Source organism: Mytilus trossulus, chromosome 2 (assembly GCF_036588685.1).
Source record: "Mytilus trossulus isolate FHL-02 chromosome 2, PNRI_Mtr1.1.1.hap1, whole genome shotgun sequence".
In the NCBI taxonomy this organism is placed as follows: domain Eukaryota; kingdom Metazoa; phylum Mollusca; class Bivalvia; order Mytilida; family Mytilidae; genus Mytilus; species Mytilus trossulus.
Window position 1 is genome coordinate 23,992,067 of NC_086374.1, and position 12,814 is coordinate 24,004,880.

At 32.7% G+C, this 12,814-nt stretch overlaps 1 protein-coding gene across 4 annotated transcripts in view; it reads right to left on the reverse strand.

The window, feature by feature from the left end:
• Window positions 1–12,814, reverse strand: part of LOC134706793 (uncharacterized) — a 28,291-nt gene that overhangs the window by 13,079 nt on the left and 2,398 nt on the right. For 3 of the 4 annotated variants that reach the window (XM_063566077.1, XM_063566078.1, XM_063566079.1), the window contains exons 2-3: window positions 4,142–4,416; window positions 2,066–2,207 (exon numbers count right to left, since the gene is read on the reverse strand). In XM_063566077.1, coding sequence (XP_063422147.1) covers window positions 2,066–2,207; window positions 4,142–4,401 — 402 coding nt within the window. In that variant the 5' untranslated portion in view covers window positions 4,402–4,416. Of the gene's footprint in view, window positions 1–2,065; window positions 2,208–4,141; window positions 4,417–5,772; window positions 5,890–12,814 lie in introns of those variants that run through there. The other variant, XM_063566080.1, reaches the window with a different exon arrangement.

Genomic DNA, 12,814 nt, shown 5'->3' on the forward strand with positions numbered 1-12,814 from the left:
TGTAGCTAAATAATAATCAATGGATATAAGGTGTGCAGATATTAATACAAGTGCATACCAAATATAATTAACTTACCATTTGTAGTTTCCCTTAAACTGTCCTAAATGTAATTTATAAATCATGTAAATACTTGTACAAGATGTCTTCAAGGGTTCTTGCAGGTAAGTGCACGCATAAAAGTGGTTTCATAAGTGTGCAAAAATGAGTCCTATTTTTGATTTTTCTAGAAATTGTATTGAATATATATATAAAAAAAAAAAAGGATCTATGTACATATTCTTCTAGAGAAATAAATATTGGTGAGATAGGTTTATAGTTGCACTTAAAAAGCATTAAAAAAATGCATTGTGTACTTATAATTGTTATTTCTCAATGATGTATTCACAGAATTATGTTTCACAATGATATGTTATTGCTGAGAATTTTCTTAGATTTACATGATATAAAACATTAGGGTGTCAGCAGACACATTTTTGATGTGTAAATCAGTTAGGTTTGGATGTTACCCTATAAAATACTATTAGTTTACAGAGTAAAGTTTAACCATAATACACATATTTTGTTAGATCAAACCTTATTTTACTTTACACATTGAGAGACTAATTGATTTCTACAGTAATTTTATGTGTCTGAAATAACATTTGTTTTTAAATCTGTGGACAGGTGTAAAGAGGGTATCACCAGCCCAGTAGTCAGCACTTCGGTGTTGACATGAATATCAATTACATGGTCATTTTTATAAATTTTCTGTTTACAAAACTTTGAATTATTCGAAAACTAAGGATTTTCTTACCCCAGGAGTAGATTACCTTAGCCGTATTTGGCACAACTTTTTGGAATTTTGGGTCCTCAATGCTCTTCAACTTTGTATTTGTTTGGCTTTTTAACTATTTTGATCTGAGCGTCACTGATGAGTCTTATGTAGACGAAACGCACGTCTGGCGTATAAAATTATAATCCTGGTACTTTTGATAACTATTTACACCACTGGGTCGATGCCACTGCTGGTGGACGTTTCGTCCCCAAGGGTATCACCAGCCCAGTAGTCAGCACTTCGGTGTTGACATGAATATCAATTACATGGTCATTTTTATAAATTTTCTGTTTACAAAACTTTGAATTATTCGAAAAACTAAGGATTTTCTTACCCCAGGAGTAGATTACCTTAGCCGTATTTGGCACAACTTTTTGGAATTTTGGGTCCTCAATGCTCTTCAACTTTGTATTTGTTTGGCTTTTTAACTATTTTGATCTGAGCGTCACTGATGAGTCTTATGTAGACGAAACGCGCGTCTGGCGTATAAAATTATAATCCTGGTACTTTTGATAACTATTTACACCACTGGGTCGATGCCACTGCTGGTGGACGTTTCGTCCCCGAGGGTATCACCAGCCCAGTAGTCAGCACTTCGGTGTTGACATGAATATCAATTACATGGTCATTTTTATAAATTTTCTGTTTACAAAACTTTGAATTATTCGAAAAACTAAGGATTTTCTTACCCCAGGAGTAGATTACCTTAGCCGTATTTGGCACAACTTTTTGGAATTTTGGGTCCTCAATGCTCTTCAACTTTGTATTTGTTTGGCTTTTTAACTATTTTGATCTGAGCGTCACTGATGAGTCTTATGTAGACGAAACGCGCGTCTGGCGTATAAAATTATAATCCTGGTACTTTTGATAACTATTTACACCACTGGGTCGATGCCACTGCTGGTGGACGTTTTGTCCCCGAGGGTATCACCAGCCCAGTAGTCAGCACTTCGGTGTTGACATGAATATCAATTACATGGTCATTTTTATAAATTTTCTGTTTACAAAACTTTGAATTATTCGAAAAACTAAGGATTTTCTTACCCCAGGAGTAGATTACCTTAGCCGTATTTGGCACAACTTTTTGGAATTTTGGGTCCTCAATGCTCTTCAACTTTGTATTTGTTTGGCTTTTTAACTATTTTGATCTGAGCGTCACTGATGAGTCTTATGTAGACGAAACGCGCGTCTGGCGTATAAAATTATAATCCTGGTACTTTTGATAACTATTAAAGGAAATGTCAATTTACCTGTTGTAATATTTTATCTTTATCAAAGTCTTCTTTACTACTTGTCTCTATAAATAAATGGTAAGGACTCAGTTTTTCTTCCACACTTCCATGAACGACACCAAACCTTCCTTTCTTTACATAGGACACTTTATCTCCTACCCTACAAAATAATTCCAGAAATCTTCTTCTACATATCTTTTCTGTTAAATTTGATTAAATGCAGCTACCCATACCAGCATTTCCTAGAAATTTTTACAAGACAGATAAATTGGCACTTATTTGACTGTTTCATTCCAATTTGAATGGTTGAAATGTAGGAAGACATACAATTTATATTAACCTTTTATTTCAATTATTTCAGAATATTCCCTCAGACCTGTCATTATTTTTTTTTCAATAGTGATCTCTTAAAGTAACCTCAATCGAACTTAAAAACAAACATTAAAATAGGTGAGAATCATGATATAATGAAATGGATAATTAGAACTGCCTTGACAGCTTCAATAATTAACAGGTGAAAGTTCTAGGGTGTAAGCAACATAGTAACTGACACGTATAACTTACCTACTTCATAACATACAGTATGTGTGTACAAAAACTGTACATGTATATCCACAGGACAAAGATTCAATTTTAATTAATCTTGCCTTTTTTAAATAAATGTTTCTATCAAAACATGAATATTGTAAAATTTACAAAATCAAACTAGAGGCTCTAAAGAGCCTGTGTCATTCACCTTGGTCTATGTGAATATTCAACAAAGGACACAGATGGATTCATGACAAAATTGTGTTTTGGTGATGGTGATGTGTTTGTACATCTTACTTTACTGAACATTCTTGCTGTGTACAATTATCCCTATCTATAAGGATTGGCCCAGTAGTTTCAGTGGAAAATGTTAGTAAAAATTTACAAATTTTATGAAAATTGTTAAAAATTTACTATAAAGGGCAATAACTCCTTAGGGGATCAATTGACCATTTTGGTCATGTTGACTTATTTTTAGGCCTTACTTTGCTGTAAATTATTGCTGTTTACAGTTTTTCTCTATCTATAATAATATTCAAGATAATAACAAAAAACGGCAAAATTTCCTTAAAATTACCAATTCAGGGGCAGCAACCTACAAACCAGTTGTCCAATTCATCTGAAAATTTTAGAGCAGATAGATCTTGACCTGATTAACAACATTAGCCCCTATCAGATTTGCTCTAAATGCTTTGGTTTTTGAGTTATAAGACAAAAACTGCATTTTACCCCTATGTTCTATTTTTAGCCATTGCGGCCATCTTGGTTGAGTGGATGGGTCACCGGACACAATTTTTTAAACTAGATATATATCCCAATGATGATTGTGGCCAAGATTAATTTTATTTGGCCCATTAGTTTCAGAGGAGATGATTTTTGTAAAAGATTACATAGAAAGGGCAATAACTGCTAAAGGGGTCAACTGATCATTTTGGTCATGTTGACTTATTTGTAAATCTTACTTTGCTGAACATTTTTGCAGTTCACAGTTATCTCTATCTATAATAATATTCAAGATAATAACGAAAAACAGCAAAATTTCCTTAAAATTACCAATTCAGGGGCAGCAACCCAACAATGGATAGTAAAATTCATCATGGCGGCCATCTTGGTTGGTTGGTTGGGTCACAAGGCATATTTTTTAAACTAGATACCCCAATAATGATTGTGGCCAAGTTTGATACAATTTGGCCCAGTAGTTTCAGAGGAGAAGATTTTTGTAAAAGTTAACGACGAAGGACGACGACAGACGCTGGACGACGCTGGACGCAAAGTGATCGGAAAAGCTCACTTGGGCCTTTGGGCCAGGTAAGCTAAAAAGGGAGACAACCAATATTCAAACTCATAAGTGGAGGACAAACAGGAGAAGTCATGGCAAAACATAACTTCCACTTCACATGGTGATAGCCTATCTTAAAATAATGGAGGTGTACAATTTCATACTTACATAACAAATCATTAATCTATATTTATATATAAATTGAATCAATTTTTATAATAAAAAAAATGCATGCAATAATTTCTGAATTTGCAGTATAAGGCTCATGAGAGATACATTTTACTTACCAATGAAAATAAACAAATTTAACAGTTGTTGACATATCAAATGTGCTTTCATATCTGGCTAATGCATACATCATCTGTGTGTCATCAAAAAGTTCGGGCATATCTGAAACATCCTCTCCTACTTTTAAAACAGTCAGTCTATTAGGGTCATTTTCTATATGGCCCACAACAATATAATTATCTGGACAATTATCATCTCTGATAGACTTGATGCCTTCATCACATGATACTTTATCGTCAAATTCAGCTGATGTACTCATTGTGTTAGGTTATACCTGTTAATAAAAGAAAACACATTTCCAATAATTGTCCATCTAAAAATATATCTTTACATTTGATGTTTGAGATAAAATTTGAGATATCTTTTGAAGGCTAATAAAAAAGTATTTCATTTGATCTCTGATTTAAAGAACTTTTTTCTGCCTGAGTCATAATGAAAATCAAAAACAACTGAAATTTTATTGACCAAAATAAAAACTTGTATTCTAATCCAATGATTTATTTGAACAATTTGAAGTTTGTGAAAGATACTTACTTAACAAAACTGAAATTTAGAAAACTACAAAATGTAGTATAATTAAAAACACCTTAAAAAATAATTATTACATTAACAATTATCTCCCCTTAAAGGGAATTTACTATCCCTAAATTGAAATTATGACATGATTTTGAAAATATAATTGCTATTTTTCAAATGCATGGAGATCCAGTATAAATAAAAGGATCTTAGGATCCTGAATCTGTTATTTTTGTAATGATAATTCAGATTTGCATCATTTAAATCATTAGCAACAGTGGAAGGTATCCTTCATACTACGTAAGATTGTGACCTGGTTTGATATAAATCTACACAGACAGAATAAAATCAAGTCATTTAAGGAAAATTACCTAAATAAGGATTTTTTTCATTGCTGATAAATTTTGTAGGAAAACATCTTTGTCTTTAATAAAGAACTTGATCCATTTGATAATCTTATTTTTGGAAGTTACTGGGTATTTTTTTTCGATGCATTGCATAGGGAAGAGCAAATGTTAAAAACATCAAGAAAATTGTTAAATTATAAGTAACAAAAATCATTACAGTGAGGGATCAAGAACATTTCTTAAAGGGGGGCAAGCTCCAGTCTTGCTTCAGTGATTCCCTATATAATCATCCAAATTTTTCCAGAGGGCCCTGGATCCACCTACACATGAACAATAACTTCCAGGAGAGCTTCTTTTCAAATGGTCTTGGTTCATCAGTATTCCTATGTTATGCTTAAAATTTTTACTATTCCTATGTTATGCTTAAAATTTTACTGAGTTGCAACAAGAAAAAGTTTGAAACAATTAAAAATGTTTTTTGTTTGTGTTAATTTTCAGCATTGTCTAACTAATTTTAAAATTACCTTCACAACTCACTTAGTTATCTGTGATAATATATCAATGCTACATGTGTATCATTCAAATATTAATAATTGTGAATCTGTTTTGTATTTCAATATGTGTAGTGGAATGTTATAAAATATTTTATAAATAAGACAAAACATTTACATTTTTAAACTACTGGTCATGTTACTGTTATTTTGAAATGCATTTTGCTATATTTAAACATTTACATATATATAAGCATAAAGATTTAAAAACCCTACCTATATATCATAAGAATGCTCTCATTATACCTGAGAAGGAAGTACGCCCCTTCCTTCCCTATATAGACACTTCCTACGACTTGTTACAACTGTAATTATATACATTCCTCAAGTGTGATGGTACTTTAACTAAAGTGTCTATCTTTTCACAAGGGTCAGCTGTTTTGACCTTACATAACTTAGTTATAAAACAGTTATATTAAATGTGAGTTAAATGTATGTATAACTAAGTAAATACGTGTAATTTGTTCAAATATCATAATATACAATATACAGTCATAGGCGGATCTAAGGGGGGGGGGGGGGGGGGGGCCTTTCGTGGGAAAAATTTGGTTGATTATATAGGGAATCACTGAAGTGTGACTAGGTCAGATAGTGGGCCCCCCTTACAAAAAGTTCTGGATCCACCACTGACAGTAACAGATAGGTTAGGTAAGGCCCAAACATAGCTCTCATTTCTAACTAGAATTTAAGATTAGTATACATGTAGTAGTCTATATTATCACAATGAATCATAGTAAAAAAAATAACAATAGGTAAATATAAAAACAAAGATGTGGTTTGATTGCCAATGAGACAGTAATCAACCGAAGTTCAAAAGAAGATGATGTTAGCAATAATAGGCAACGGTACAGCCTTCAACAATGAGAAAAATATATATTTTTGAAAAATAAGCAATCAATACTCTGTATAATATCAATTTCAATTTACCAATGTATTCAATGAAAACTTCAAAAAATGTTCATAGCCTGAAACTTATCATTATGTATACATGTACATGTCATTAATTTAGCATGCTATGATTGTGTCCTCAAAATAGATTTTGTTACAATGTGTTTTTATAAACTAATAACATTTCTGACTTGAATATTTAGTTTTTCTAAACTGTGCATTTTATACTTCATAGACCCTAATTTGGTTGAAACCTTGAAATCCTGGGAAATTTTTTCTAATTTCTCCAACATTTCTAAATTTGGCCTATTTTTAGTGTACCAGTAAGTGATAGCATTTCATTAGCAAAGTTCTACAAACAGTTGCTGTATTTAACTAACTCATACATGTCATACGTTCATTCATCATCTTGAAACGTTTTGTTTTGAAATAATGGACTGTTGATTTTTGGAGTCAAATAATGTTCTTACAGCATCTACATGTACAAAATGTACCCATTAACATATACAATTATAACTTAAAAATCAGAAGGATCCTGTCATTCTTTCTCCTGTAAGCATTCAATTGAGATTAAACCAAATGGTCTTACATTTGTACTTGTAGATCTTATTTTGCTGAACACTTTAGCTTTTACAATTTCTTCTATCTATTATTATGATTATAGTTTCTGTATAAACTTAAAAAATAAGTTAAAGTAGACTAGTCTTTCAAGGGCAATGATCCCCTAATTGTTTTGTTCATTTTTACTATAAAAATTTCTCTATTTTGTTTTATATTTTTCAAGATAATCTAATACCTAAAACTTTAAAATTTCGAAGAAGAAAAAAGAGCACACACTGAAATGTTTTGTCTTCTTTACTTACCATTGATATCATATTATGGTGGTTATCCTATATATAAAGCTTTACTACAACTATCACATAAACATGATCCAAGAAAATGAGGTCAAGGTCAGATAAACCAAACGAGAAATACATGCTTACCTTACAATCATTTAATACACTGAATATACATGTAGTTAACTTTTTGCTTATAGCTTATTATAGTTTCTAAGAAACAGACTTAACCAAGAAAACTTGATATTCTTGATTGACCAATAAACCATGAAAATGAGGTCAAAGTCATCTGACCCATGCCAGACAGACATGTACACCTTACAATCAATATATGGATTACATATAGTTGACCTATTGCTTATAGTATCTAAGAAACTATTTTAACCATGCAACTTTAACATTGACCAATGAACCACTAAAATGAGGTCAAGGTCAGATGATACCAGTCATATAGTTTATAATCCTTCTATACCATGTATACAAAAAATAAAGTTGACCATTTGTTTAAAGATGTATAGTTTAAGACCAAAGCATAAAAACTTAACACTGAGTAATGAACTGTAAAAATGAGCTCAAGGTCAAATAAAAACTGTGAAACTGACATGTACATCATAAAATATTTTTATACAACAACTTTTGTTGACCTATTGCATATAGTATTAGTATTAGAAAAAAAAGACTAAAACTCAAAAACTTTACTTTGACCAATGTACCATGAAAATGAGGTCAAGGTCAAATTAGTTTACACCAGCTAGTTGGACATGTACACCTTTAATACAGTCATTCCATACACCAAATATAGTATACCTATTGCATACAGTATAAGAAAAACAGACCAAAACATGAAGTAAAACATTTTGAATGCAAATTAAACTATTTTAAATTGGTAAATGTGAATAGACAACTTTCGAGTTCAATCCATTTCGGTCCAAAACTTCGGTTTTAGTGAACGCCACTCATGTGTTTAGGTGGGTCGTGGAGCGAGTGATTGAAAAACTATAAAGCTATATTGCACAAATTATTCGGCCAATTAAATTCTCATAATTGAGATTCAGCACCGCTGTCATTAGGGTATTGTGATTAAGTACCTACTGAACATACTTTATTTCTAGTTTATCCTGCACAATGATGATCACAAAGACACTTGATGAACGTTCACGGTGCAGGGATACAGGCGAGCACACGTACCTCTATCTGGTAAATGACATCATAAAGGCACTTATAATTGATGAGTTTTTTCCGGTGACAGATGAACTCGAAAGTGGTCTATTGAATTATTTGTGAAACAGCATTAAAGTGTATTGAGTATGTCTATAACTTCATGGTAATGTGGTAAATCATGACAGGTACATTTGTACATGGTTACCTAGCAGACCAACATTGAACCATCTCAAGTTTTTTTAAGAGTTCAGCAGTGTAAGGGTTCCAAACAGCAAGAACACTCTAGTTTTTGAAGGAAAAGTGATATTAAAGTATGTCTGTGACTTAATGTTTGAATTGTGATAAATGATTTAATGTTTCTTATAAGGAAACCTAGGCTTTTATTTGCATTTTTTCTTGTTTGTGAGTTGAGTCTTCTTCTTCTCTGGAGGTAATGAACCAAATTCAAAACTGAATGTGGTTGGTTCCACGCAAAAACCTGACGGATTGTCAGGCAATAGAGGAAGTTCTTTCTTGGATATTTTCATTTAAAATATTCAAAATATAATACAATTAGAATTATGTACAACTGGTGTTCACCCCTTCCTTTCAGAGTATGCCTTTTAGGGCAGCCCTGAATCCCTCAACTGTGTTGGCTGATGAAACTGATGTTGGTAAGTTGTTCAAATCCCTGATGGTTCTTTGGAAGAGAGATTTTCTGTAGACATATTCTTTCTTGGGAGAAGCAGTTTTTACCTCTAGTTCGGTTATCATTTGCGGTTAAACATTGGTGACAGTTTATGTCTATAAGATCATGCTGGATCTTGAATAGCATGCATGTTTTCCTCCTTTCGTCAAGGCTTTCCCATTTTAGAGTTACTACCATATATGTGACACAACCTGTTCAATGATCAATTGCCTTGATCTTTTTTGGGGTTATTGTGCATGCATATTCCACTGTACATGTAGGTCTCACCATGGATACATACATGTATGCAGCCGCCATTACATGTTTTGTACATCCTTTGAGATTTCTAGCTAAAGTTAGATTATCAAGGCCTACTATATTATCTATGTGTTTATCCCAGGTTAGGTAGCTTCGACTGTATCTAGAGTATGATCGTGTAGCTGGTATGACGTTTGTATCACTGGACAATTTTTTGGTGATACTCTTATGACAAGACATTTTTTGGCATTGTATCTCATCTGCCATTTGTTTTCCCAGTCTTCTCAAGCTGACAAGTCCATCTGGTGAAGTTCACGGTCTGCTTGTTTGGTGATGGTATGAAAGAGTAGGCTGTCATCACATATAATTTGGTCTCTGATGTACATGAATATGCTGGTATGACGTTAATGTCGGCCAGGAACAGTAATGGTCCAAGGACTGTGCTTTGGGGTACACCAGAGAGTTCTGGTACTTGGGTGGAGACAGCTCCCTCAAAGTATTACGCTCTGCTTTTCATTATGTAGTAATGAAGGAAGGGGTGAATCCATTTGTTGGTTTTGGGGTTCAATGACACCATGGTGGATTTGGAGTGTGATGCCAAGATATTTTGCTGAATAGGCAGTTTCCAATGTATGGTTGTGAATAATCTAATAATGTGTGATATTTTTTTGTTGTTTGAAGCAATGAGTACTCTACTTTTATCTTGTGTAAGGCCTTTGGGATGGACAGACACAAAAATTTTCTAAATCAGTAAATGTAAGCCTCGACTCAGAGCTTGAGATATAAGAAGGCATGCATTGGATCAAATGACATAATTTAAAGGTGCAGCCTAAGCTCCGAACTATTCTACCTTAGACAGTTTCTAAACCTTTACAGTAAATCAATCGGAAAAATTGCCTGAGATCAGAATCCGGGACAATCCGGTTCGTTGACAAATTATTTAAAGCGAAGCAAGACATCTCGGCACATTACAAACTCGGGACATGTCAACTCGGCATATTGCAAACTCGGTACATTACAAACTCGGCTATTACAAACTCGGTACATTCATACTAGAAATCTGAGACTACTATAACAGTAGTCTCAGTAGAAATGTATCAGATTTATTATTGTGCCAATAAAGACTTATATTCAATAAATTTGAAATTAATACTTAGTAAAATATATGAACAATTTATACATGGCTCAGCAAAAACGGTATCTTTTATGGTTTTCTCATATATACCTAATATAGAAAATATAGCTCATACAAATACTTAAGACAAAAATAAAATACAGGATTTAAACTATAATAGAATTGTCTGAAAATGATAGATTACAATCACTTCTATCTTCATTTGATAGTATAGAGCTTACTGTACCTTTCATTAAAACAGTTGCACTATTATTGGAGGAGACAAAAACCTACATGAATAATACTGTTATATACAACTTTATATATATATAGTGTTCATAAACACTGTTTATTTTGTTATGATTTCTGCATATATATTATTTGTGTATATATTTGTATTGTATAGTTTATATATGCCTCCAAACCCCTAGGGGAATAAATAAATAGTTGTGTTTGTATGTAATATTTTTACGGTGAAATTCAGTTTTTTTTCTTTAAAAATTTTGATAACATTAAAAATGGCATCCCCGTTTTGCATCGTATCTAATAAACTGTAAATAATTATGTTACATTGTCAAGTGACGGTTTTTTTCATTGTTTCCTCAATTTAAATTATGTATTTTTTTTATGGTATTATGACGATTTTATGATTATCTCCAACTAACTGCAATAAAAACTAGAGGCTCTAAAGAGCCTGTGTCGCTCACCTTGGTATATGTGAATATTAAACAAAGGAAGCAGATGAATTCATGACAAAATTGTGTTTTGTTGATGGTGATGTGTTTTTAAATCTTACTTTACTAAACAGTCTTGCTGCTTACAATTATCTCTATCTATATTGAAATTGGCCCAGTAGTATCAGTGGAAATGTTAATTAAAAATTTAAAATTTTATGAAAATTGTTAAAAATTGACTATAAAGGACAATAACTCCTTAGGGGGTCAATTGACCATTTCGGTCATGTTGACTTATTTATAGATCCTACTTTGCTGAACATTATTGCTGTTTACAGTTTATCTCTATCTATAATAATATTCAAGATAAAAACCAAAAACAGCAAAATTTCCTCAAAATTACCAATTCAGGAGCAGCAACCCAACAACCAATTGACTGATTCATCTGAAAATTTCAGGGCAGATAGACCTTGACCTGATAAACATTTTTATCTCATGTCAAATTTCCTCAAAAGGTTTTGGTTTTTGAGTTATATGCCAAAAACTGCATTTTACCCCTATGTTCTATTTTTAGCCGTGGCGGCCATCTTGGTTGGTTGACCAGGTCACGCCACACATTTTTTTAAACTAGATACCCCAAAGATGATTGTGGCCAAGTTTGGATTAACTTGGCCCAGTAGTTTCAGAGGAGAAGATTTTTGTAAAAGATTACTTTAATTTACGAAAAATGGTTAAAAATTTACTATAAAGGGCAATAACTCCTAAACGGGTCAACTGACCATTTTGGTCATGTTGACTTATTTGTAGATCTTACTTTGCTGAACATTATTGCTGTTTACAGTTTATCTCTATCTATAATAATATTCAAGATAAAAACCAAAAACAGCAAAATTTCCTTAAAATTACCAATTCAGGGGCAGCAACCCAACAACCGATTGACCGATTCATCTGAAAATTTCAGGGCAGATAGATCTTGACCTGATAAACATATTTACCCTATGTCAGATTTGCTCTAAATGCTTTGGTTTTTGAGTTATAAGCCAAAAACTGCATTTTACCCCTATTTTCTATTTTTAGCCCTGGCGGCCATCTTGGTTGGTTGACCGGGTCACGCCACACATTTTTTAAACTAGATACCCCAATGATGATTGTGGCCAAGTTTGGTTTGATTTGGCCCAGTAGTTTCAGAGGAGAAGATTTTTGTAAAAGTTAACGACGACGGACGACAGACGACGGACGACGGACGCCGGACGACGGACGCCGGACGCAAAGTGATGGGAAAAGCTCACTTGGCCCTTCGGGCCAGGTGAGCTAAAAATAGGATGGCTACCTTTAATATTTATCCTTTCAATTAGAGAAGTTTCAGGAAATAGGTGATGATTATATATTGACAGTATAATAATCACATAATAATTAATGACAGCGGTATTTAATGACAGCCTGATAACATTTTTATGATATCCCGTTAGTAAAGCAGCTTGAGTTTATCCTGATGAACTCCATGTGACAAATAAAATGTCAAGTACCGCCTCTTTTTAAATTTATTGCGTAAAAAGTACATATATATCTGGTAAGAAACTAAAAATATTATCATAGTCTTTTAATATTTTTAAATTGTTTCACGAATCGCTATGTATATCCGCTTTAATTAATAATTTTG